We start from the raw sequence: 24,005 nt of genomic DNA, 5'->3' as shown, positions 1-24,005 counted from the left end.
TCTTCTTCTAAGTCAGTTTCTGCCTCGCTATCACTAGAACATATCACATCTTCATCAAAGAAGATATCTCCATCATCAAAATCTTTGTTAACTTCGATATACTCATCTTCATCTACGTCTCTGCCAATATTCATTTGAACAAATTCACTTGAAAGACTTAGAGGTGCAACATCAGTACGTACTAAAGAGGAACTATCAATCAAATCCTCAGTTGGTTGGAAAGGTGGCAGCATAAATGAATGGTCTTCTTGGAAAATATCATTATTCAATGAGTCATCCTCGACATGGGATTTTTCTGGAATGTCATAAATCGATCGATGATTTACTTTTTGAACAATTCTCCAATTTGAACCACGCTTCATTTCACGCAAATAAAAAACTTGTTGTGCTTGAGTTGCCAAAATGAATGGTTCGTCGAGAAACCAATTTGTGGATGTGTTAATGAATGTCAAATTATGATCCACATAAATAGAGTTTCCTTTAGGATTCGAGTTATACCACTTGCAACGAAATAAGAATACTTTTCGATCAAAAAGGAATGACAATTGTAAAATCTCTAGCAAAACCCCATAATACATAATAGTATCGTTGTCATGGTCCCCTTCAGTGCAAACTCCAGAACATTGTGTACGAAGATTATCATCACGATCCTTGCACCGAAATCGAACACCATTTACAATACAACTATGATAACTCATTTATCGTTCTAAAGGACCTTGTGATAGAGAATATAAATCATCGTTTGCAAGAGAAGATTGTTGAACTCGGAGTTCAGATATCTATATGAAAAAAGAAACATGTTACTTAGAAATTTCTGAAATAAGGAAACAATTCTAATGATAATCCCATATATATACCTTTGTCTTAAACCAAGAAGGGAATTCTTTCATTTGGGCAGTAAGAATTTGTTCACCAGAAAGGCCCTTTTCTTCCAACAATGTTTTATGCTCGCTACATATATATTGGGCAGTTAGAATTGGGAATTAATATAAATTGGTAAGTGAAAGAAGATATGAATTGGGAATTACTTACTCGAGATAGTCTTGAATAACTTCAACACAATTATTCAGTATATAACATTGAACGGTTTTACTGAAAGAATCCAACAACTTCGCAGATGATGCGCCTATTGGACGAACATTGGAATTGAAAATGTCAAATTGAGGACTTGTAGAAGGAAAATCCCAGTTACGCTCGGGACGTGTGAATCTCGTCTCTATGTTAGAAACATATCTTGACAGGAAAGTTACAGCTTCATCAATAACAAAAGCTTCTGCAATTGAACCATCAGGTCTTGACATGTTTTTGACATTCTTTTTGTACAAGCCCATATGACGTTCAGTCCCGAACATCCATCGTGAAGCAACTGGACCACCTAACAATACTTGTCAAGTATTCTTTTAGATCTTGTATCTTCCAAACAAATAGGGCATGCTAATTTCCCAGCAGTGCTCCATCCCGATAAGTAGGCATAAGCTGGAAAATTACTGATTGTCCATAAGATAGCGGCTCGAAGTTTAAACATACACCCTTCATATCAATCATACGCCTCAATTCCCTCCCATAACTCCTTAAGTTCTTCAATCAGTGGTCTCAAAAACACATCATAATCCTTTCCAGGAGATTTAGGCCCTGGTATTAATAATGACATGAGATAATTTGTTCCATTCGGAGATGCCCAAGGCGGCATGTTATATGGAATTAATATCACAGGCCATAAGCTGTACGTGGATGTCATGTTTGAGAAAGGGTTAAACCCATCTGACGCTAGTCCCATTCGCATACTCCTCGAATCCACTGCAAATTCAGGGTATGTCTTGTCAAAGTGCTTCCAAGCGTCCCCATCAGCTGGATGACGTAATATACTGGGTTCATCTTTGCGCACCTCTTTATGCCATCGCATAACCTTGGCAGTATGCTTTGAGCTAAACAAGCGTTTCAGTCGAGCCTTGATTGGAAACCATCTAAGTCGTTTATGTGGAATTTTATTTCGCACATAACGACTAGATTTGCATATAGGGCACATTGTAGCATTTGCATTCTCACCATAAAACAATGCACAATCATATTGGCACACGTCAATTTGCTCGTACCCCAAGCCAACTTCAGATAGAAGCCTCCTCGTTTGATAATAACTTATCGGGCAATGATTACCATCGGGTAACATTTCTTTAAGACACTTCAAAAGGTCATCAAAGCCTTTATCTGTCCATTTGTTAATCACCTTTAAATTCATTAACTTTACAACAGCACTTAGGACAGAAAACTTTGTACAATTCTCATACAAAGGATTATGAACCGAATCTAACAAGGCATCATACTTGTCATTAGAATTGCGAGGGAATTCATTGTCAATGAAATCACTCGTTGGACCGATATAAAAATATGGACCACCAAAAGCATCTTGTAAGCCTGTAGACAAATCATCGGTTGCTTCAGCATCCTCAACATCGGCTAGCACTTCATCTTCAACACCCTCTATTTCCTCACCATGGTGGGTCCAAGTAGTATAAGTACTAAGAAATCCATGAGTGAGCAAGTGTAACTTGATCACATTCAAAGATTGTGATTGTTTATTCATGCATCGCCGACACGGGCATAATACCATTCCACTAGAGTTTCTGAACTCACTTGCAACACTTATGAAATTGTTTATACCAGCAGCGTATTCTGGTGATAACTTATCAAGTATGTGAATCCACCTACGATCCATAAGAAATCAACCTCTGCTGGTATTTTGACACGCATCCTAGTAACAAAAACTAGCAAGAAACAAAAAAATTACTAAGTTTGAATTTTATGAAAAATTTATATAATTAGTAGAAATTTATGATTTGTGTTTTATTTAAGAAATTATAGAAATTTCTTAATCTTATGAATTACACTTTTTCATAAACTAATTATGAAATTTTGTTAATCTTATGAATTAAACTAATTCGTAAACTAATTATGAAGTTTTGTAAATCTTATGAATAGATTCAAATTTTATCATAAATTAATTTTAATTTAAAATTAATTAATGATTTGACAACTATTAATTTCTAAATTTTATGACCAAATTAATTCATCGTATAATCTCTTTATTTAAAATTTACTCTTATAGGCAAACTATTTTTGGTTAAATTTATTCATAAAATGTCATTATTTTATTTTTTGTTAATTTCTAAATTTTATTACCAAATTAATTTATGAATATTGTCAATTTCAAAATTTTATTGTATAATCTCTTTATTTAAAATTTACTCTTATAGGCAAACTATTTTTGGTTAAATTTATTCATAAAATGTCATTATTTTATTTTTTGTTAATTTCTAAATTTTATTACCAAATTAATTTATGAATATTGTCAATTTCAAAATTTTATTGTATAATCTCTTTATTTAAAATTTACTCTTATAGGCAAACTATTTTTGGTTAAATTTATTCATAAAATGTCATTATTTTATTTTTTGTTAATTTCTAAATTTCTAAATTTTATCACCAAATTAATTTAGGAATAATGTCAATTTCAAAATTTTACTGTATAATCTCTTTATTTAAAATTTACTCTTATAGGCAAACTATTTTTGGTTAAATTTATTCATAAAATGTCATTATTAAAAAAAATTATTTTTAAGTTGATTATTGATAAAAAAAATACTCATTGAAAAGAAAAAAGTTGATTATTGATATTTTCTCAATTAAATCTATAAAAGCAAAATATATATATATATACATAATGTTGGTGGCACAAATTATCCTTAATAATTGATTTTTTTTTTCATTGTTCAAACTTAATACAATGATAAACTAAATATAATATACAAAAAATTCCTATTTAAACTTGTCATTGTTCAAACTTGATACAATATTACATGAAGATTACAAATAAGATACCCCCACTTTAATCATCATAAAGATTTCAGAAATTTATATAATATGAATTATTATGGGCATTTATATGACTAGGTATACCAACAAATACATATGGGCACAAGAAGCCACATAATCACCAAACATAACAATCATAATCATTTGTGAACATCATAGGCCAAAAAAATATATAAAACAAGACAAATAACAACTATATATATAAATCAAGAAACTAAAAAAAAAATATAAAACTAAAACAAAACATATTATATGTGACAACCAAAATGTCCCTTTTCTATATAGAACAAAACCCCAAACCAATGACAATCATATTATAACAGTGAACAAAATCAATAAAACCCCAACAAGATTAAAACTCAAACCAAATTTCAATGAACATGAACATATTAAAACCCCAACAAGATTAAAACCTAAACCAAGATTAAAACCCCAAACCAGTGACAACCAAATTATAACAGTGAACAAAATCAGTAAAACCCCAACAAGATTAAAACTCAAACCAAATTTCAATGAACATGAACATATTAAAACCCCAACAAGATTAAAACCTAAACCAAGATTAAAACCCCAAACTAGTGACAACCAAATTATAACAGTGAACAAAATCAGTAAAATCCCAACAAGATTAAAACCCAAACCAAATTTCAATGAACATGAACATATTAAAACCCCAACAAGATTAAAACCCAAACCAAGATTAAAACTAAACATGAACAAAAACCCCAAAACAGTATAGAATCCTAATCGGTAAGACAAACCACAGTGAACATATTCTATAAAATATACATCACAGATTATACTAAACACATTATATTAAATATACATCACAAAAAAATATTGAAGGCCTCAGAATAATGATCGTCATTAATCTTTCAGATTAGTGGGGATTTAACCAAAATAAATCACAATGTTATACCTCAATGCCATCACCCAAGCCGTGTGAATCTCAAAGCCACCAAGCCTCTTTGAATCTCAAACATCCAAAGCCCTTAATCTGATGATCAACCCAAAACCCACAAACCCACTGACATAGCAAAAACCATAAGCCAGGAATATCACAAAAAAACCAACAAAAATAACTCACAGAAAAAATTATCACAAAATAAAACCCAATACCTAAACAATCAAATGACTTCAGAAAGGAAGGCCACTGTTTAGAAAGGGAGGCCACGGTTCAAACAGAGGTCGGCGGCTCGTCAAATACAGAGGGGCGGCGGCTCTTCGATTACAGAGGGGCGGCGGCTCATCGAGTACAGAGGGCGGGGGCTCGTATAACCAATCGGTTGAACGAAGAGGAGATAAACAGAGAGACCCTCGGGGTAAAGAAGAAGAGGAGAGAAGCAGCGAGTCGGTCGGGGAGAGAAGCAGAGAGGCGGTCGGGGTAAAGAGAAGCAGAGAGGCGGTCGAGGGAAGAGGAGAGAGGAACTCGATCGGGTGTGAGGAAGAGAATTAGGGTTAGGTTATATTAGGGTAAGGGTGAAGGATATAAAAAAGGATTTTATAAATCCTTTATTAAAAAAAAAATTAAAAAAATAAAAAATAAAAAATATAAATAAAAAATATGATACACGTGTGACACAATAAGTGGTCCACATGTTAATTAAGGGGTGAGTCAGCGGTCTGGTCAGCGTCCACATCATCTTTATTGGAGGGAAATATTGGCGGGAATCAACATAAAATTTCCCTCCAAACATAATGGTAGGTAAAGCCTTTACATACGATTAGTAATGGTAGGTAAAAATAAAATTTATAATCCCACCTACTTTAACCGAGAATTTCCTACGAATATTTGCTACAAAAATATAATTGTAGGTAAATAATACTTTATCTACCCATAAATATTGGTAGGTAAAAGATGAATTTCTTGTAGTGTTCACTCTGAGGGCGAATTCATCTATTCCCGGGTTCTACAAGCTTCAGAAAGCCGAAGCACATAAAGGGTATCCCCTCATGGAGGGTTCCATTTCAAATAGGGGCTCATGGAAAACTGACTACTTCTTCACTTATAGCGGGTCCACCCAACACACTCGCTTCAACACTCCAAGTAAGGAAATTCTCACCTTGAGTTCATACACGAGAGGTTTTTCTTTTACACTACTTTTCTTTCATGGTTTATCTAACCACATTTATTTCTTTTCTCTTGATGGCAGGTCTTGTATGGGTTGTTGCTTCTACCTTGAAATCGTCGGCTTGCGATCAGGTGATGAAGATCCTGGACTTGCCGGCTGAGTGCAAACAGGCTTGTGCTCTTTTTACAGAGAGTAACCTTCACTTGTACAAGTTACTGACCCCAAACCAATCTGTCTCTCTATGCTCCGTCTCATCTGAATCCGCAGGTCTGTGGCTATACGGCCATGATGAAGGTAATTATGACGTGGCTATACAGACTATGTCTACCCATCGGGCGATCATATGGACATTGAGGAGACGATTCTGTTTGAGAACTACTCATGTCTACACTCTTTTTCCGGCAAGGCTAGGGACATATGGCCGATGACGGACACACCGGCGGTGCTACCTCTCGGGTGCCACCATCGAAGCCTGGCGACAAGTTTTCTTTCAACGCCTCTGTCCCTCGCCCTTCCGCGCCTAAAAGGAATTTCATCATTCCTTATTTTAGTTGGGATCCTCTACCCTCGGGGGGGGGGGGGGTGTTCTAGGCGGGGGTCTTCGGGCTTTTCTTTACCTAAGCAGATGACTCCGTGCTCTTCTACCCCCCATACCTCTACGGATGGATCAGGACCTTCTCGGTCCTCTTCCCTGTTCAAACGTGCCTCGGCCGGCGCACACATTTTCCCCGGTCAAGCTTATGCTTTTGCCTCTGAAGATCATCCTCTGACAAGGTAGTATGGGGAAGCCATGAGCCATCATCTGGGAGACTTTCCCAAAGGCAAGTGGGGAACCTTGCATGACGTCCCCGAAGTTGAGCTAGAAGACGCCTATATGCGAGCCTCCTTGCAAGTACTTGTTAAAACCTTTGAATAATAATTTTTTTTTTGTTTTGATAGTGCTTGACCCCCAAGGTTTTATTCTATGTTTTTTCTATTGGCCTTGCTTAGGCTTCTATCTAGGGTCACCGACATATCGCCTTAAGCTCTTCATCCACACAACGACTTCAACACCAGCTTGAGGAGGCCAAGGGGAACCTTTCGATGGTTGAGGCAAAGAAGGATGCTTTGTCAGCACGGGTCCATGACATGGAGGTTCAAGTGGCTGAGGTAGTTCAACATAGGGACGCTTCTTTATCGCAGGCTGCATTGATTTCTCACTCCAACACCAAGCTAGAAGCTACCATCCATACCCTGAATGAGAGGATTGCTACGCTCGAGGCCAAGCTTGTAAATGCTGAGAACAGCATAGTGGAGCGTACGCTACAAGCCGTGTGGAGGACCAACCCTGCCGTTGACCTGTCTCCCTTTGGAGATTATGCAGTTGAGAAAATCTAGGAGTGGAAAGGTCGAGATGAAGACTTGTAGGTTCCTTTGCATTCGATTTACATATGTTGTTTCCATGTAATCCCTCGTATTGTTTTCCCTTTCTCTTTTTGTGTTTATCGAACTTAAGGGACTTTAGTAAGCCCCTCTTATTATTATTATTTGTGGATTACATATCTCTTTCTTGATATGATGATGATAATCTTTCTGGTGCACCTTGATTATACTTTTAAGGACACGTTAACCCATTGGGTTCTTGGGGTTCTTTTATATTCTTTGTGCGTACTTGTTACTTTTTGCGAGAAGCGTCCTTCTCGTCATTATGCATAGTACTATTTCTTTAAGGGTCTCTTTTAGGACCCTTTTTGGCTAGCCGACTTAGTGGTCATTCTAGACTTATTGGAAGATTCCTTTCTTTACGGCCTCACCCCCTACAGGGGTGTCGGCCTTTGGATGGAGGTCATCCTTTTAAACTATCCCCTAGAGATTCATAAGGGTAGCTAATCCTTTTGAATATAAGAGATAAGAGTTTTTTTTTTTTTTGCTTATACACGTGCCTCCTGTCTTGCCCCCCAAGTGCTCGGTGAAATTTATCCCATCAGGCACTTTGGTTGATGCTCGCATAGAGAAGAAGAATAACATGTGAAGTTGTGAACAGTTTCATTTATAGTAGGCAGGTTACAACGACATATATGAAATTTTTACATCTACTTGGGAGGTTATCTAGGTAACCTCATTGATTCTTATCTACTAAGTTAATATAACATGCAACAATCTAAACATAGATATTCTTTGCATCGGATGTGGAAGTCTTACTGGTAGTACTTCTTGAGGTGTTCCACATTCCATGCTCGAGGTATGACGGTGTCATCCATGCGCGCTAGCTTATAGGTGTTTGGTGGTATGTATTGAGTGACTTGGTAGGGTCCTTCCCAATTCACCTCGAGCACCCCCGCCCCTGGGTCTCGCATGTTGGGGAGTACTTTTCTTAATACCAAGTCTCCTACTCTGAACATTCTCTCTCACACCCTCGAGTTGTAGTACCTTGCTGCCCGCTACTGGTATACCGCCACTCTCATTTGCGCCTTTTCCCTTCTTTCTTCTAGCATGTCTAAGCTTTCGGCCATTGCCGCATGGTAGATTTGGTCCTCGTATGCCTATATCCTGAAGGAGTTCACCTTTATCTCTATCGGGAGGACAGCCTCACATTCGTATGCTAAGGAGAAAGGGGTCTCTCCAGTGGTTGTGCGCGGGGTGGTCTTGTAGGCCCAAAGCACATTAGGTAGCTCCTCAACCCAAGCCCCTTTCATCTTCTCTAGCTTTGTTTTAAAATTCTTCTTAAGGACTTTGTTAATGGCCTCCACCTACCCATTGGCCTGTGGATGTACAATAGCTGAGAAGCTTCTCCTTATCCCTCTTTCCCTATAGTACTCCTCAAACGTTTCCCGCTCAAACTGGGTGCCGTTGTCAGAAATAATTTTGTAGGGCACTCCATATCTGCAGACAATGAATTTGTTGACAAATGTGGTGATATGCTTGGCTGTTATTTTTACTAGAGGTTCCGTTTCAACCCACTTGGTGAAGTAATCTACGGCAACGACTACATACTTTGCTCCACCTCTACCTGCGGAAAGGGCGCCAATAAGGACTATCCCCCAGATAGCAAAGGGCCAAGGGCTAGTCATGCTAGTTAACTCATTTGGTAGTTTTCTGGAATAGTTTGCATGCCTCTGGAATTTGTCACATTTCCTTGCAAAGTCATTTGCATCTCGCTCCATGGAGGGCCAGTAGTACCCTTTCCTCATGGCTTTCCGAGCCATGGATGGTCCACTCGCATGGTTTCCGCACTCACCTTCATGTATTTCATGCAGTACTTTCATCGCCTCCTCCTCATCAACACATCACAAGAGTGGAACAGAAAACCCCCTCTTGTATAAGATCCGTCTACCAAGGTGTATCAAGCAGCCTTATACACCAGCCTTCGAGCCTCCCTCTTGTCTGTCGGCAAAGCTCCATCCTTCAGGTAACTTATAATCGGGTCGGCCCATGACTCCTTTGGGATGCTGACCATGTGAACGTTTGAATTAATGATGCTTGGCCTCGGTAAATATTCCACAGGTACTGATTCAATGATATCCCCATTTTTAGTGGAAGCCAGTTTTGCGAGGGCATCAGCATGGGTATTCCTCTCTCTGGGAATTTGCTCTATGATATACTCCATCAACCGCCCAGATAGCCTCTTACCCTTTCCAAGTATGCAGCCATCTTAGGACCCCTCGCCTGATACTCGCCCTTCACTTGGAACACCACCAACTATGAGTCACTAAAAATGTGTAGATGTGTTACCTTTAGCCTCTGGGCCAACTGCAACCCCGCTAGAAGCATTTCGTATTCTGGCTCGTTGTTCGAGGCTTCAAACCCAAACCGTATCGCGCAGCACATCCTGTATCCTCCAGGTCCTGTCATCATGATACCTACTTCAGATCCTCCTTCGTTGGAGGCTCCATCCACATGCAGGCTCCATTCCTCAGAACTCCTTTGCTCTCCTTCTACGATTGACTGTCCATCTTCTTCATCTCCTCCTTCATTTGGTCGATAGGTGAACTCCACTATAAAGTCTGCAACCACTTGTCCATTGATGGAGGTCCTTGGGGTATAAGTGATGTCGAGTTGATTCAACTAGATAGACCATTTCATCAGTCTCCCTGAGGTTTCAGGTTTATGCAAGACTTGTCTTAAAGGGCTATCAGTGAGTACTTCAATCGCATGGGCATGGAAGTAGAGCCTCAACTTCCTTGAAGCCACAACTAATGCGTATGCCAACTTCTCTATCTCTGGGTATAGGTTCTCCGCATCTACTAACCATTTGCCGACGTAGTACACGGGTTGTTGATGCTTCTTCTCTCCTCTAACCAGGGTCGCGCTTATGGCATGCTCGGATACTGCCAAGTACATGTATTACCTTTCGCCCTTTTCAGGTTTTGCCAACAAGGGTGGCTTCCCTAAGTGTTCCTTCAACTTGATAAAAGCATCCTCACATTCTTCATCCGAAGCAAACTTTTTGCTCCCTTTTAGGATGTTGAAGAAGGGGAGGCACTTGTCCGTAGACCTCGAAATGAATCTATTAAGGGCTGCCACCCGTCCCGTTAGACATTGCACCTCCTTCTTGTTCTTGGGTGGCCTCATTTCTATTAGGGCCTTTATCTTATCAGGATTAGCTTTGATGCCTATGGAGTTGACCATGAAACCTAAGAACTTTCCCGAGGATACACCGAAAGTGCACTTGAGTGGATTCATCTTCATTCGGTACCTCCTAAGTGTGTCAAACATCTCACCTAGGTATTTGTTGAGTTCTGCAGCATTTTTGGTTTTCACCAGCATATCGTCAATGTATACCTCCATGTTCCTCCCTATCTGGTTAGCGAACATTTTGTTCACCAATCTTTGATAGGTGGCACCCGCGTTCTTTAATTTGAAAGGCATCACTTTATAACAGTAGAGTCCTTTATCCGTTATAAATGACATATGCTCTTCATCAGCTGGGTTCATAGGTATCTAGCTGTATCCAGAGTAGGCATCCATAAAGCTAAGTAACTCGTGCCCGGCCATCGCATCCACAAGCTGATCTATCCTTGGAAGCGGAAAACTGTCCTTAGGACAAGCCTTATTGAGGTTTGAGAAGTCAACGCAAGTCCTCCATTTTCCATTCGGTTTTGGGACTAGCACCGGGTTCGATACCCATACAGGAGAGAATCATTCATGGATGAACCCATTGGCCTTCAACTTGAACCTCCTCCTTTAAGGCTGCGTACCCCTCTGGGTCAAGCGCTCGTATTTTCTGCCTAACGGGCCTCACCTAGGGGGTGATATTCAAATGGTGTCACATGATAGCAGGATCTATTCCCACCATGTCTTCATGACTCAAAGCGAATACATCCAGATTGTCCTTCAAAAATCTTACCAACTTCTCCTTCGTGTCGCTCTGGAGGCTTTTTCCCACCTTCAACTTTCGCAATGGCTCTTTTATCACCATGATTTCCTCTACCTCCTCCACAGGTTCTTCCCCTGGCTCCTCTATGATTTTGGAGTCTAGTTCCTGTGGGTTTGCGCCCCCATGTGCCACCATCGCCATCGGTTCTCGCGGTTTCACAGACATGCGAAGGGAGGTGTTATAACACTCCCTTGTCTCTCTTTGTTCTCCTTTCATACTCGCTACTCCACCAGGAGTTGGGAACTTGACGGTGAGGTGATATATTGAAGTTATCGCTTTAAATTCTCTTAGGGATGGTCTCCCCAATACCGCATTGAAAGCTGAAAAACAATCTACCACGATGAAGTTTGCCATGACTGTGGTCTGTCTGGGTTGTTCTCCCATGGTGAGTGCTAATTCGATCACCCGTAAGGGTTGTATTGAGTCACCCGTTAATCTGTATAAGGAGGATTGATAGGGTTTCAAGTCTCTGACGCCCAAACCCATTTTCTCCAAGGTGGGGCGATATAAGATATCCACAGAACTTTCGTTGTCAATGAGGAGCCGATGCACCTGCATGTTGGCCAACTGAATTGTCAACACCAAAGGATCATTATGGGGAAAGTGCACCCCTCTTGCATCCTCCTCCGTGAAAGTGATTGAGTCATTTTCTCCCTTAAAGCTTTTTGGGGGTCGTTGCTCCAAACTCATGACACACGGTGGTGGACTCCGTCATGCTTCTCTAGTGTATCTGTCTTGACCCATCCTGGACTCTCCCACAAACCCCAGACCTCCGAAGATTGTTGTCACTTCTCCTTGTATCTTTGAGGCTCTTCCTTATGCCTGAGGTATCACCAGCTCATCCTTTGATTTCTGCTTTTCCCTTCTGACATATCGGCCTAGGTGCCCCCTACGGATGAGCTCTTCAATTTCTTCCTTCAAAAGGGTACATTCTGCCGTGGTATGGCCCATATCGTTGTGGTACTCACAGTATTTGCTAGGGTCCCTCTTGGACCGGTCTTTTCTCATCGGTGGGGGCCTCTTGAAGGGAACCCGATCTTCATTTGTGAGGTAGATATGTTCTCTGGTGTCCGTCATGCTCGTATAGAAGGTGTAAGTCATTTTCCTATGGTCGCTTTTGTGTTTGGGCCTTCTCTATTGATCATCTCTCAGCCCTTCATACGCACTCTTCTTCTTCGCCTCATTTGACCCTTCATTGACTGAGGGCTTTACATGGGATTCATTTTTTCCTACCTTTAAGTTCGCATGGCCATCCTCCACATGAATGTACTTTTGTGTCCTTTCGTAGAAGTCATCTAGATTAGTGACTTCCCTTTTGAGCATATTATCCCACCACTTGCTTCCCGGAAGCACTCCGGCTATGATGGCCATTTTTAACTCCCTGCAGGTTAAGCTCCCTACTTTGGCTGCCTCCATGTTAAACCTATGGATGTAGCTCTTTAGACTCTCATTTTCTCCCTGCTTCACATTGCGAGGCTGGTGCCCGGCATTGTGTAATCATGTATGGCATGATGCTGTTGGAGAAATTCATTAGAAAACTGCTGCCAAGACCTGATGGACCCTGGTCGAAGTATCTTGAACCATTTGTATGCAGGTCCTTTCAATGTGACAGCAAAGCAATGGCACCTGGCTCTGCTACTAATCCCCCTTAACTTCATCAGGTCATTAAACGCGTCCAGATGGTACTTATGATCTGTGTTTCCTTCATATGGGGTCATATGAGGTTCCTTGAAGTTGGCTAGGAGTTGTATGGCTTGGATCTCCATAATGAAGGGCGATTCATGGTCGAACTCGCCCTCAATGGCTTGTCCTCCAGTTGTGGTGATGATCTTGCTCCGTAGGCTCCTCATTTTTGTGTCTAGGTCTTGTCTCCTTTTTTTCAAGGAGTCTACCAACATGGACGGGTTAACATCTCCGTTTCCTTTGCCTTCCCGAGGCGCCATAGGAGGTGTAGTCCTTTTATCCACCATTTTCTTGTTGAGTTCCTCTCGTAGATCTGATGGTGTTTTCCATGAGGTGACTTCGACGTCGTTACGAGGGCCAGCGTTGTTCTTCTGCTATGGCCTCTGAGGCTGCTTTGGTGGTCTGGGACATTCGTGCTGCTTTGTCCAGGTGGTATTACTGCTGGAGAATCGAGTCCTTCCATCATCTACCGGGACGGTGGTTTCTGCCCCCTCTTGACCTCTCTCTTTTCGCTTAGGGAGAGATATGTTTGATTTCCCTTGCAAAAGGCCATTTAATACCTCTTGCATGTTCTCTAAGGTGGTTTCTAGCCTTTGGTTCTTGCGGTGAAGTTCACATATCTCCTCTTCGTAGAATCAAGATCTAGAACTCGAGCTCACGGAATTGACCCAGGGATGCTTGTTAGGTCTGCGCGTCTATGGGCCCGGATCCTACCGGCCAGAGTTTGGCACCTGCAGCGGCCTTGAGGGGGGGAACTCGCAGGCATTTTTTGCAGGGGCAGCTATTGACCTTGGATGATTCTCATCTGGTGGGATGGCCGGGGATGAGGCCTCCCTCTCATCTTCATGAATCTCGGGTTCCTTTGGGGCCTCCACATCTCTCGGTAAAGGAGGATTATTTATGGAGGCCTTCAGCTGATCTCCATCAAGGTGGACCTCCACCTCTCGTGGCTTTCTCAGTCGTTTAGAATGTCTTGGCATTTTTTCCTGCCGGAATTAATGGAAGAACAGTGGCTTGATACTTATTCTTCCCACAGATGACACCAAACTGTTGACGGTAAGAACTCGTGAACGATTTAAGGTTAGAAAACTCAAATTATATTGTGAAAGATAGCTGAGAATAAGATGAAATGAACTTGGAAGAGAAGAGAATGCAGAACTTTAATGGTGCAAAGATCCTATATCCCTTAATTTTCTGTCCATACAATCAATTTTCCAACTACTGAACCTCAGGGGTCGAAACCTATTTATAGGTGGACTCTATTGGCCCCTGATACAAGTAGGTCCTAGGGGACAAGGACGTATGCAGGTACATTGTCAGGATAGTGGCTCAGGACATAGTGGTGTCTACGCTGACAATGCCACAGTAGTGGTGCAGGACATTGTACTGTCGACTCTGGTATATGGTCGGGGGTGCTCAGGTAGTGCCTCCACCCTCCGCACATGTTCGTACCACCATTACTCGTCAGACGCGGATGACAGGGCCATGCCTCTGTCCTCTTCATGATTGTACATCCCATATCAGTACATGTACCTTGTACCCAGTCGTCCTCATCAATTCATGTTTGGTACCTAAGGATTATTTGACATACCCGTTTGGTGTTTTCAAGTGTTCCTCGTACGCATATTGAGGAGGCTCCAAACTTTACATGTCATGAGAAGCCAAGGCACGGGGTTGCCTTGCTGGTCGCACCTACTTCTTGAAGGGAACTAGGGCCTCTTCAACGAGGCACAAGGTGTTGGTGGCGAGACAAGGTGTACATGGGAGATGCAGCGAGGCTAGCCTACTGTGGTCACATGGAGGCGAGGCTCAGGACACGGGAGATGCAGCGAGGCTGGCCTGTAGCGGTTGCATGGAGGCGAGGCGCGGGACACGGGAGACGCAGCGAGGCAGACCTATTGCGGTCGCATGGAGGCGAGGCACGGGACACGGGAGATGCAGCGAGGCTGGCCTGTTGCGTTCACATGGAGGTGAGGCGCGATGTCTTACATAGACGCGGTGCGCGCGCGGGAGGCCAGTCGAGGACCCGCGCACAGCGAAGGTGACACACACGGGGGAGACCAGCCGAGGACCCTCGCATAGCGAGGATGGCGTGCGTGTGGGTAACCGTCCGAGGAGCCTCGCATTGTGAGGGTGGCTCTCTTAGCCCAACTCCTCCGATGCCATGTGATGCCCTTGGCCATTCGTGCATGTGGAAAGTAGCCAAGTGAGGCTCTCGCCCCTTCTTCCCACTAGCATGTTTCTCATAGTCTTTAAGGTGCCTCGTAGCGTAGAGGTTCTCTTGAACGGAATTCACAAGGGTAGAATTCCCACAGTCACAACCTTCGACTTATAATTCGAGTTTGTAGCCGTTGACTTATTAGTCGAACCTTTTAACCTTCGACTGATAAGTCGAATCTTTTAACCTTCGACTGATAATTCAAGTCCTTAGCCTTCGATCGATAAGTCTAGTCCTTAACCTGCGACTGATAAGTCAAGTTGATAGCCTTCGACCGATAAGTCGAGTTGATAGCCTTCGACTGATAAATCGAGTCTTTTAAGCTTCGACTGATAAGTCGAGTCTTTAACCATTGCTTGATAACTCGAGTCTTTTAACCTTCAATTGATAAGTCGAGTGTTTTATCCTTCAACTGTTAAGTTGAGTCTTTTAACGTTCGACTAATAAGTCGAGTCTTTATCCTTCACGTGATAAGTCAAGTCCTTAACCTGTGACTAATAAGTCGAGTCTTTTAACCTTCGACTGATAAGTCGAGTCTTTAACCTTCGACTAATAAGTCGAGTCTTTTAACCTTCGACTGGTAAGTCGAGTCTTTTAACCTTCGACTGATAAGTGAAGTCTTTTAACCTTCGTCTGATAAGTCGAGTCTTTTAGAACTGTCTATACCCTTGACTATTAAGCCAAGCCCTTAATCTGATAACATAGATAAATCTTCAGCTTATAAGTTGAGCTTCCCAATCAAATATACAGACCAATAGTAATTACATAACATATGTAAACACAACGTATTTAATATGTTTAATAAGACATTCTCAACATAACATTAATCGTGTACTACAATCGATCCAAAGCCTAAACACAGACCAGGTGCAGTTTTCTTACCTCTGGTCTGAGTGTAATCTATATTAGGAATGACCCTAAAGCACAATCCCAGTTCCGAGCCTCTAGCGATAACCTATTCACAAACAAAATAGAATCCCATCAATACTGAGCGAATAAAGGCTTTCAGACCGAGTCCTAGTCTCCAGGGCGTCGAATTCTACTAAACCGAGTAGTAGAATCAATCCGAGCCCTTAGGTTTGAGTTCTCGCACTTAGAACCTTCTCTAGGCTTGAAAGCCCTTCAACCGCCGCAACCCAAAAAAAGATAGTCGCGGCCCGCCCCATGTCAGAGAGCCCAAGAGCTCTCCTCTGGATCACATGTGCTGCGGGGCTCAAATGGAGGTTCGATACCTCATTTTCCCTGTATTTATGAGAGTCGTGGCGCCCCAATAATAGGGCCGCGACTCGACATGAAAACCTAGACTTTTCCCCATTTTCTTCAAGCCAAATCTCACCAATAACCTATCCAAACATAGCTAATCCAAAAAGTAAGGTTCCCAATAAACTCAGCACTTAAGTACACACAAAACCCAAGCTAAAAGTTGGCCAAAACCTCATCAATTCTCCAAATTCAGATTGAGTTTCTAAAACTCTAAAACTCAACTAAAACCAGGGAAATCATAGAGATTTAGGGCTAGAAATCATTACCTTTGTTGCCCCAATTGATGCTAAGTTTTTCCACAAGCAATCCCGAGCCTAAAATTTCTTCGATATCCCCTTAGATCGCAAATAATTCAAAGATTCAATGAAAGAGTGTATGAACGAGAGAGAGAAAGAGTGTTGAGAGAGAGTGCATGAACGTTCTAAGTGTTTCTGTGTTTGTGAGTTTACTTGGAGTTCAAGTAACTCTAAGTAAATCCCGAGGCTCGGGGTACCAAAAAATCCCCGAGGGTAAAATGGTCAAATTCCCTGAAATTCCCTCATAACCTCACTAACTTAGAATATATCCTCGAATATTTATCCCCATTACCCGATATCCCACTAATGTACTAAATACCCAGAATACCCCTTGACTCAGCCCCAGTCGGGTATTGGTCCCGTTGTGACTTTCTCGCTAACTTGCTCACTAGGATCGCCTTGTGTCGAGTAACCCAAAAATATCCACATAATAATGTGGTCTCACACATACATGCACATATATTCCAAATATACCTGTAACGATCCAAATTACGAAAATTGCCCTTCTGATAAGAAACAGGCCCACATTCATATTTAATACACCTAAACATGCAAATCTAATCGTATTATAATATAACTCACATAATCATATAATTATGTACACATATATCACATAAACACATATTTCATAATTAAATCACATAATTTCCATAATTTTCCATCCTAGCCCTGTAATCAAGGCCCTAAGCCTTATTAGGTAATTTGGGACGTTACAACTATCCCCTCCTTATAGGAATTTCGTCCTCAAAATTTTACATGAACAACCTGGGATACTGATCACGAATATTTGACTCTGGCTCCAAGGTCGCTTCCTCGACCTTGTTGTTCCTCCATAATACCTTAACCAAAGGTATAGTCTTGTTCCTCAAGACCATGTCCTTCCTGTCTAAAATCCGAACTTTCTGCTCCTTATTGGATAAATCTATCTCCAGATCCAGATCCGCATAACTTAGCACACGAGTCTCATCAGATACATACTTCCTCAACATGGAAATACGAAGTACTTTGTGCACACTAGACAATTTTGGGGGTAAGGCCAACCTATAGGCCACCCGACGAATCCTCTCCAGGATCTCAAATGGTCCAACAAACCTAGGGTTCAGCTCGCCCTTCTTCCCATACTGCTTCTCCTCTCTTAAGGGTGAAACGTAGAGGAAGGCATAGTCCCCAGCCTGGAACTCTACATCTCTACGCTTGGGATCATTATAACTCTTCTGTCTACTCTCAGAAGCAAGCATTAGAGCTCTAATCTCCTCTATAGCCTCTGTGGTCCTCTGAACTGCCTTAGGAACCAAATATTTCCTCTTACCCATCCCATTCCACTGAATGGGCGATCTACACTTCCTACCATACAACATCTCATAAGGTGCCACTCCAATAGTCGATTGGTAGCTATTATTATGGGAAAACTCTATCAGAGGAAAATATTTACTCTAGGACCCTTCTGGTTATTCCTCTTAAGCTGACCATCGGTCTGAGGATAATAAGTTGTACTGAACTTCAACTATGTATCAATTGCCTTCTGTAAACTTCCCCAAAACTAGGAAGTAAAGATAGGGTCCCTATCTGACACGATAGACCTCGAAGTCCCATGAAGGCGTACTATCTCTCTCACATAGAGATTCGCTTACTGGTCAACCGTGTAATTCATCCTCATTGGTAGAAAGTGAGCTGACTTTGTATAGTGGTCCACGATGACCCAGACTGAATCATGTTGACCCATTGTCCTGGCCAACCCCACCACGAAATCCATCGTGATATCCTCCCACTTCCACTCAGGGATCCCTAAAGGTTGTAGTAGCCCTGCTGGTTTCTAACACTCTATCTTTACCGGTTAATAGGTCAGGCACTATACAAGTACTCAATCACACCCCTCTTCATGTCAGACCACCAATATAAAGCTTTTAGTTCCTGGTACATCTTCGTGGTGCCTAGATGTAGAGAATAAGGGGTAGTATGAGATTCATCTAGAATCTTCCGTCAGATCCCAGTGTCCATCAGAACACAAATCCGATCCTTGTATCTCAATAAACCCATGTCTGACACTGTATAGTCCTTAGCCACTCCAGCTAGGACGTCCCCTCTAATCCTTCCAAATTGTGGGTCACTCAAGTATTTCTCCTTGATCCTCTCGAAAAGAGTAGACTGCATGGTGATGTTGGTTAACTGGCCCACCACTAGCTCAATACCTACTCTAGTGATATCCTCTGCCAACTCTCTTGATATTTGCCTCACATCTATCTGACCATATAAACCTTTGATTCTTTCGTGTCAATTCTATCACAACGTCTATCTCCCGAGTGGAGGTAACCTTGGTAGAGCCTCTAGAAACACATCCAAAAACTGACACACCAATTTGGTCTGTCCTGGTTCCACTGACACGACTTGAGCGGTATCCATCACACTAGCTAAGAATCCTATGCATCTCCCCTTCCAATAGGTCTCTAGCTATAAGTACATATATCATAGGTATATGGGGTCCATGCACAATGCCAACAAATACAAAGGGATCCTCACCCTCAGACTCAAAGGTTACCTTTTTCTTCTTGCAATCTATCGTTGCCCCATACATGGCTAACCAATCCATACCCAAGATCATGTAAAATTTATTCATAACCAAATCTATCAATTCAACTGACAACTCCCTGCCATCCACTATCACTGACAGTGATCTAACCCATCTCATGGATACTACTAACTCCCAAGTGGGAGTGGGAATAAGGTTCCGAACCCCACTACATAATAATCACATGGTCTACATAGTCTATCAATAATCCTACTAGCAACAAAAGAATGTGTAGCACTAGAATCGATCACAACAATATAAAGGGTCCCAGCACTAGAAAGTTGATCTGTAACCACAGAGGAACTAGCCTCGGCCTCTGACTGAGTAAGGGTGAACACCCGAGCTAGCATTAGGTTGTCCACCTTTCTTGGTTCTTTTTCTTTATTCTTGGGCAATCTTTCCACAAGTATCCCACAATCCCTTAGATGAGGCAGACCTTCACCCGACATTCCCCCAATATGGTGCTTCCTGCACTACGTACACTCTGGGAATTCTCTCCAGGCCTCACCGCAACCCTGGCGGCCTATCCGTACGTCCCGTGGCCTCCTATCTTGCCCTGGAGCTGAAAATGTATCTGATGTCTTTCTCTTTTGGTCAGTAGGGTCTCTGACCCTATCAAAGCCTACAAATGGAGGTCTCAGCATCCTAAATCCCTTCTGGCCGCACTCTCGCTCCACATCTTGTTCTCTACTCTCTCAGTTGTGAGTGCCTTCTCGTCAACCTGACCATAAGTAGTCATTCCTGGCATAGTAGAGAAGCGAACATCCCAGACTATCATAGGTTGTAGCCCTTAGAGAAACCTCTCCCTTCTGGTCCCATCAGTGGGCACCAGATCCCCAACAAACTTTGCCAATCTATCAAACTTCAAAGCATAATTGGTCATCGACATATTGGGTAACGTCGTACTTCCCTAGAGTCGCTACCACGTGATTTTAAAATGTTCCATTAGCTCGCTAATTGAGGTATTAGACTGAAAAGTGTGATTAAATCGAAATAAAGACTCATTTAATGAAAATTAAGTATAAAAGGTTTGGACAATCCATTAAAATTATAAAATTGATAAATTAGGATCCCAAAACATTATTTCAAAAAATATTTACAACTCAAAAGTTAGAGTACCGTTGATAATAGACTTTCTCTTGCCCTTACCTGTTCCTCTAACATGTTTATAACATGTTCCTCTAAACAACACCAGCAGTGGTAGCCAGGTAGGCCAAACATGTACACGCCCCTCCATGCCTTCCAACTCATGATTGGTCGACCTATCCCTTGCCCTTACCTAAACCAAAGAGCACCTGTGAGCCGCCCAGCAAGAAAACTGTCGCACATAGCATATATCAAATCATTCCAGTAAATGCATAACCTTTAAACAGATAACAGACTATTCACATAACGACATATGTCGACCATGGTGCTTTACCAAGCACCAGGTTCATAGTCTACACCAGACGCGTGAGTACAACACCCTTGATGGCCATGCCATGGCGGCCTACATTCAGCATGCTTGTTGCCATTCTCGGCATTCGCCGTTCCCGACCGTCGCCGATCAGCCATAATAAAAAAAACATGGCATAACAATTACAAATATTCATATATAACATTAAATACAGATAATTGGGCCATGCCCTGCTCTACGAGCACAAACAATTTTCTTACCTGTGTCCCGAGTTGAACGACTAGTGTAATCCCGAGCACGATCCCTTAAACTCGAGCCTTAGCGGTAAAACCAAGTCATAATGCAATAATGATAAACATCCATCAAACCCTAAACCAATTAAAAAACTTTAGAATAGTACTCTAGCCTCCGAGACCTTGAATTCCACTAAACCAAGTAGTAGAATCCTTCCTGAACCATTAAATTTGATTTCCCGAGCTTAGAACCCTATATTGGCCATTTCCCTTAATTTGAATCACGTCCCAGCACCCTAGGGTCATGGGGTGCTACTAGTCAGAGAACCCCGAGGCTCTCTTCTAAGGGACACAGGCTGCAGTGCGGATCAGCCTGCACCACGATGCCTGGACGATTTCATAGGCTCCCATGCCTCTTAGTTTCATGTGGGACGCGGCGCCTGAAGAACAGAGCCGCGACTTGAGCTCCAAAACTCAAAAATCCTTATGCATTTTCTTGAGCTTAGATCATCAATTCACACAAAAAATCTAACTTAAACCCAAAATTGTGTCCAGAATCCATATCAAGGCAACATAATCAGTATAAACACCCTAAAAGATTTCTCATAATCTCACCAAAACCCCAAAACGAGCCTAAAGTTCAAACCCTAAGAAAACCCTTAAATCACTATAGAAAACTAACAAAAGGTCAGAATAAATGCTTACCTCAACTGGGAATCTGACCTGAGCTAAACCCTAAGCACTTCAAGCTTCAAACTTCCTCAATTATGAGCCAATTCTCTAGAAGTTTCACCAAAGTTCCAAGTACCCCAAGGGATAAAGTCAGAGACGAGTAGAGAGAGAGAGTGTGTGTTGTGTTTCTTCTTTTCTGTTCAAGTTAGTTCTAGAGTCCTAACCAAAGTCTTAGTCTATCCTCAGCTTCCCAAAATGTTCAAAATGTCCCAAGGTTAACCCTTAGCCATTTAATGCCTCCAAGGGCAATCTCGTCATTTTCCACATTCCCGCTAATTCATCGAGTAGTCCTATAAATCTCCAATTAATCCCAACATGCCCAAATAATAGCTAAATTGCTTCCTGTTACTCGGTAACCTTGAACATGTGCTACATTCCCAAAATACCCCTAGGCTCACCCCGAGCCGGGCATTTGACCATTTTGTGACTATTCCGCGAATCCTCTCCCTAGGACCGCCTCGGATCACACATCTCAGTTATATCTCCACAATATTGTGGTCTCAAGCACAACACACACATATAAACACATTTATGCCCTCAACGGGCCAAAATTACAAATATGCCCTTAACAACACAAACAGGCCCACATGCATATTTAATTCACCTAAACTTGCATATCTAGTCATATAATCATTTAATTCAAGTAATCGCATAATAATACAATTGAGTCAATTATTGCCCTCCCAGCACGCTAATCAAGGCACTAAGCCTTATTAGAAAATTTGACACATTACAACTATCCCTTCCTTAAAGAAATTTAATCCTCGAAATTAACCTGAATAACTCGAGATACCGATCCCGCATATCAGACTCAAGCTCCCAAGTTGTCTCTTCTACTTTGTTGTTTCTCCACAACACTTTCACCAAGGCAATGGTCTTGTTCCACAAGAATTTAACTTTCCGGACTAGGATTTGAACCGACTTCTCCTCATAAGATAAATCTTGATCCAACTCTTGGTTTTCATTAATAAACACATGTTTAGAATCTACCGTACTTCCGGAGCATAGACACATGAAATACGTTGTGAACCCCTGATAAGCCTGGAGGCATAGCCAATATGTAAGTCGCCTCTCAAACTCGTTCCCGGATCTCAAAGGCACCAACAAACTTAGGACTGAACTTGTCTTCCACTCCAAATCGTTTCACCCCTCTCAAAGGAGAAACTTTGAGAAACTCATGATCACCGACTTGAAACTGTACACTACTGCATTTCAAGTCTGAGTAACTCTTCTGTCTACTCTGGGAAGCGAGCATTCGAGCTCTAATTTTTCAAATTGCCTCATTAGTCCTTTGAACGGCCTTAGGACCTAAGTATTTCCTCTTGCCTATCTTATCCCAATGAATGCGCAATCTGCACTTCCTCCCATACAACATCTCATACGGAGCCACTCTGATAGTCGCTTGATAGTTGTTATTATAAGAAAACTCAATGAAAGGGAGCTACTTACTCCAAGATCTCCCAAAGCCCAGCACACATGCCCGTAACATATCCTCCAGTATCAGAATCTTCCTCTCAGATTGTCCATTCGTCTGGGGATGATAGGCGGTACTGAGCCCATAGCCTTCTTCAAGCTCACCCAAATCTTAGTGGTGAAGGTGGGGTCCCTATTAGACACTATCGACATCGGAGCTTTATGGTGTCGTACAATCTCCTTCACATACAACTCAGCATATGGCTCTACCATATAAGTCGTTCTAACAGGCAAAAAGTCAGCTGATTTGGTGTACCTATCCACAATCACCCACACAGAATCACGTTGCTCCACTGTCCTCGACAATCCAACCATGAAGTCCATGGTGATATCCTCCCACTTCCACTCTGGAATCCCTAAAGGCTGCAACAACCTTGCTGGCCTTTGATGTTCAGCCTCCACCTTCTGACAGGTTAAACACTTGGCCACATAATCCACTATGTCCTTCTTCATCCCTGGCCACCAATACAGAGTCCTCAAGTCTTGGTACATCTTCATCATACCTAGATGTACAGAATAGGGAGTAGTATGAGACTCATCCAGAATCTCTCGCTTGATACCAGAATCCATCGGAATGCAAATCCGACCCTTACACCTTAGTAGACCCACCTCTGAAATAGAGAAGTCTCTAGCCAATCCAGCTAAGACGTCCTCCCTATGTTTCCTCAACTGTGGATCCTTTTTTTGTGTTTCCTTGATCCTCTCAAGGAGTGTGGACTGAAGAGGGAAATTTTCTAGTTGGCCTACTACCAATTCAATTCCTGCTCTCGTCAACTCTTTATCTAACCTTTCTAATATCTGTCTCGAACTAAATAACTGCCTTGAGCCTTTCTGACTCAATGCATCG

General features: G+C 42.0%; 1 protein-coding gene across 1 annotated transcript; it reads right to left on the bottom strand.

The window, feature by feature from the left end:
• Positions 1-1,537: 1,537 nt before the first annotated feature.
• Positions 1,538-2,713, bottom strand: LOC133830879 (uncharacterized). The gene has a single exon (XM_062260979.1). The coding sequence runs from the start codon at positions 2,711-2,713 to the stop codon at positions 1,538-1,540; it is 1,176 nt and encodes a 391-aa protein (XP_062116963.1).
• Positions 2,714-24,005: the final 21,292 nt, after the last annotated feature.

The sequence above is a fragment of the Humulus lupulus genome, chromosome 1 (assembly GCF_963169125.1).
Source record: "Humulus lupulus chromosome 1, drHumLupu1.1, whole genome shotgun sequence".
NCBI classification, from domain to species: Eukaryota; Viridiplantae; Streptophyta; class Magnoliopsida; order Rosales; family Cannabaceae; genus Humulus; species Humulus lupulus.
The sequence above is the reverse complement of the archived record's forward strand: the minus strand, read 5'-3'. Positions and strand labels throughout refer to the sequence as shown.

What these genes read in the sequence shown, in the direction of transcription:
- LOC133830879 (XM_062260979.1), bottom strand. Translation starts at nt 2,713, where the DNA reads ATGGATCGTAGGTGGATTCACATACTTGATAAGTTATCACCAGAATAC.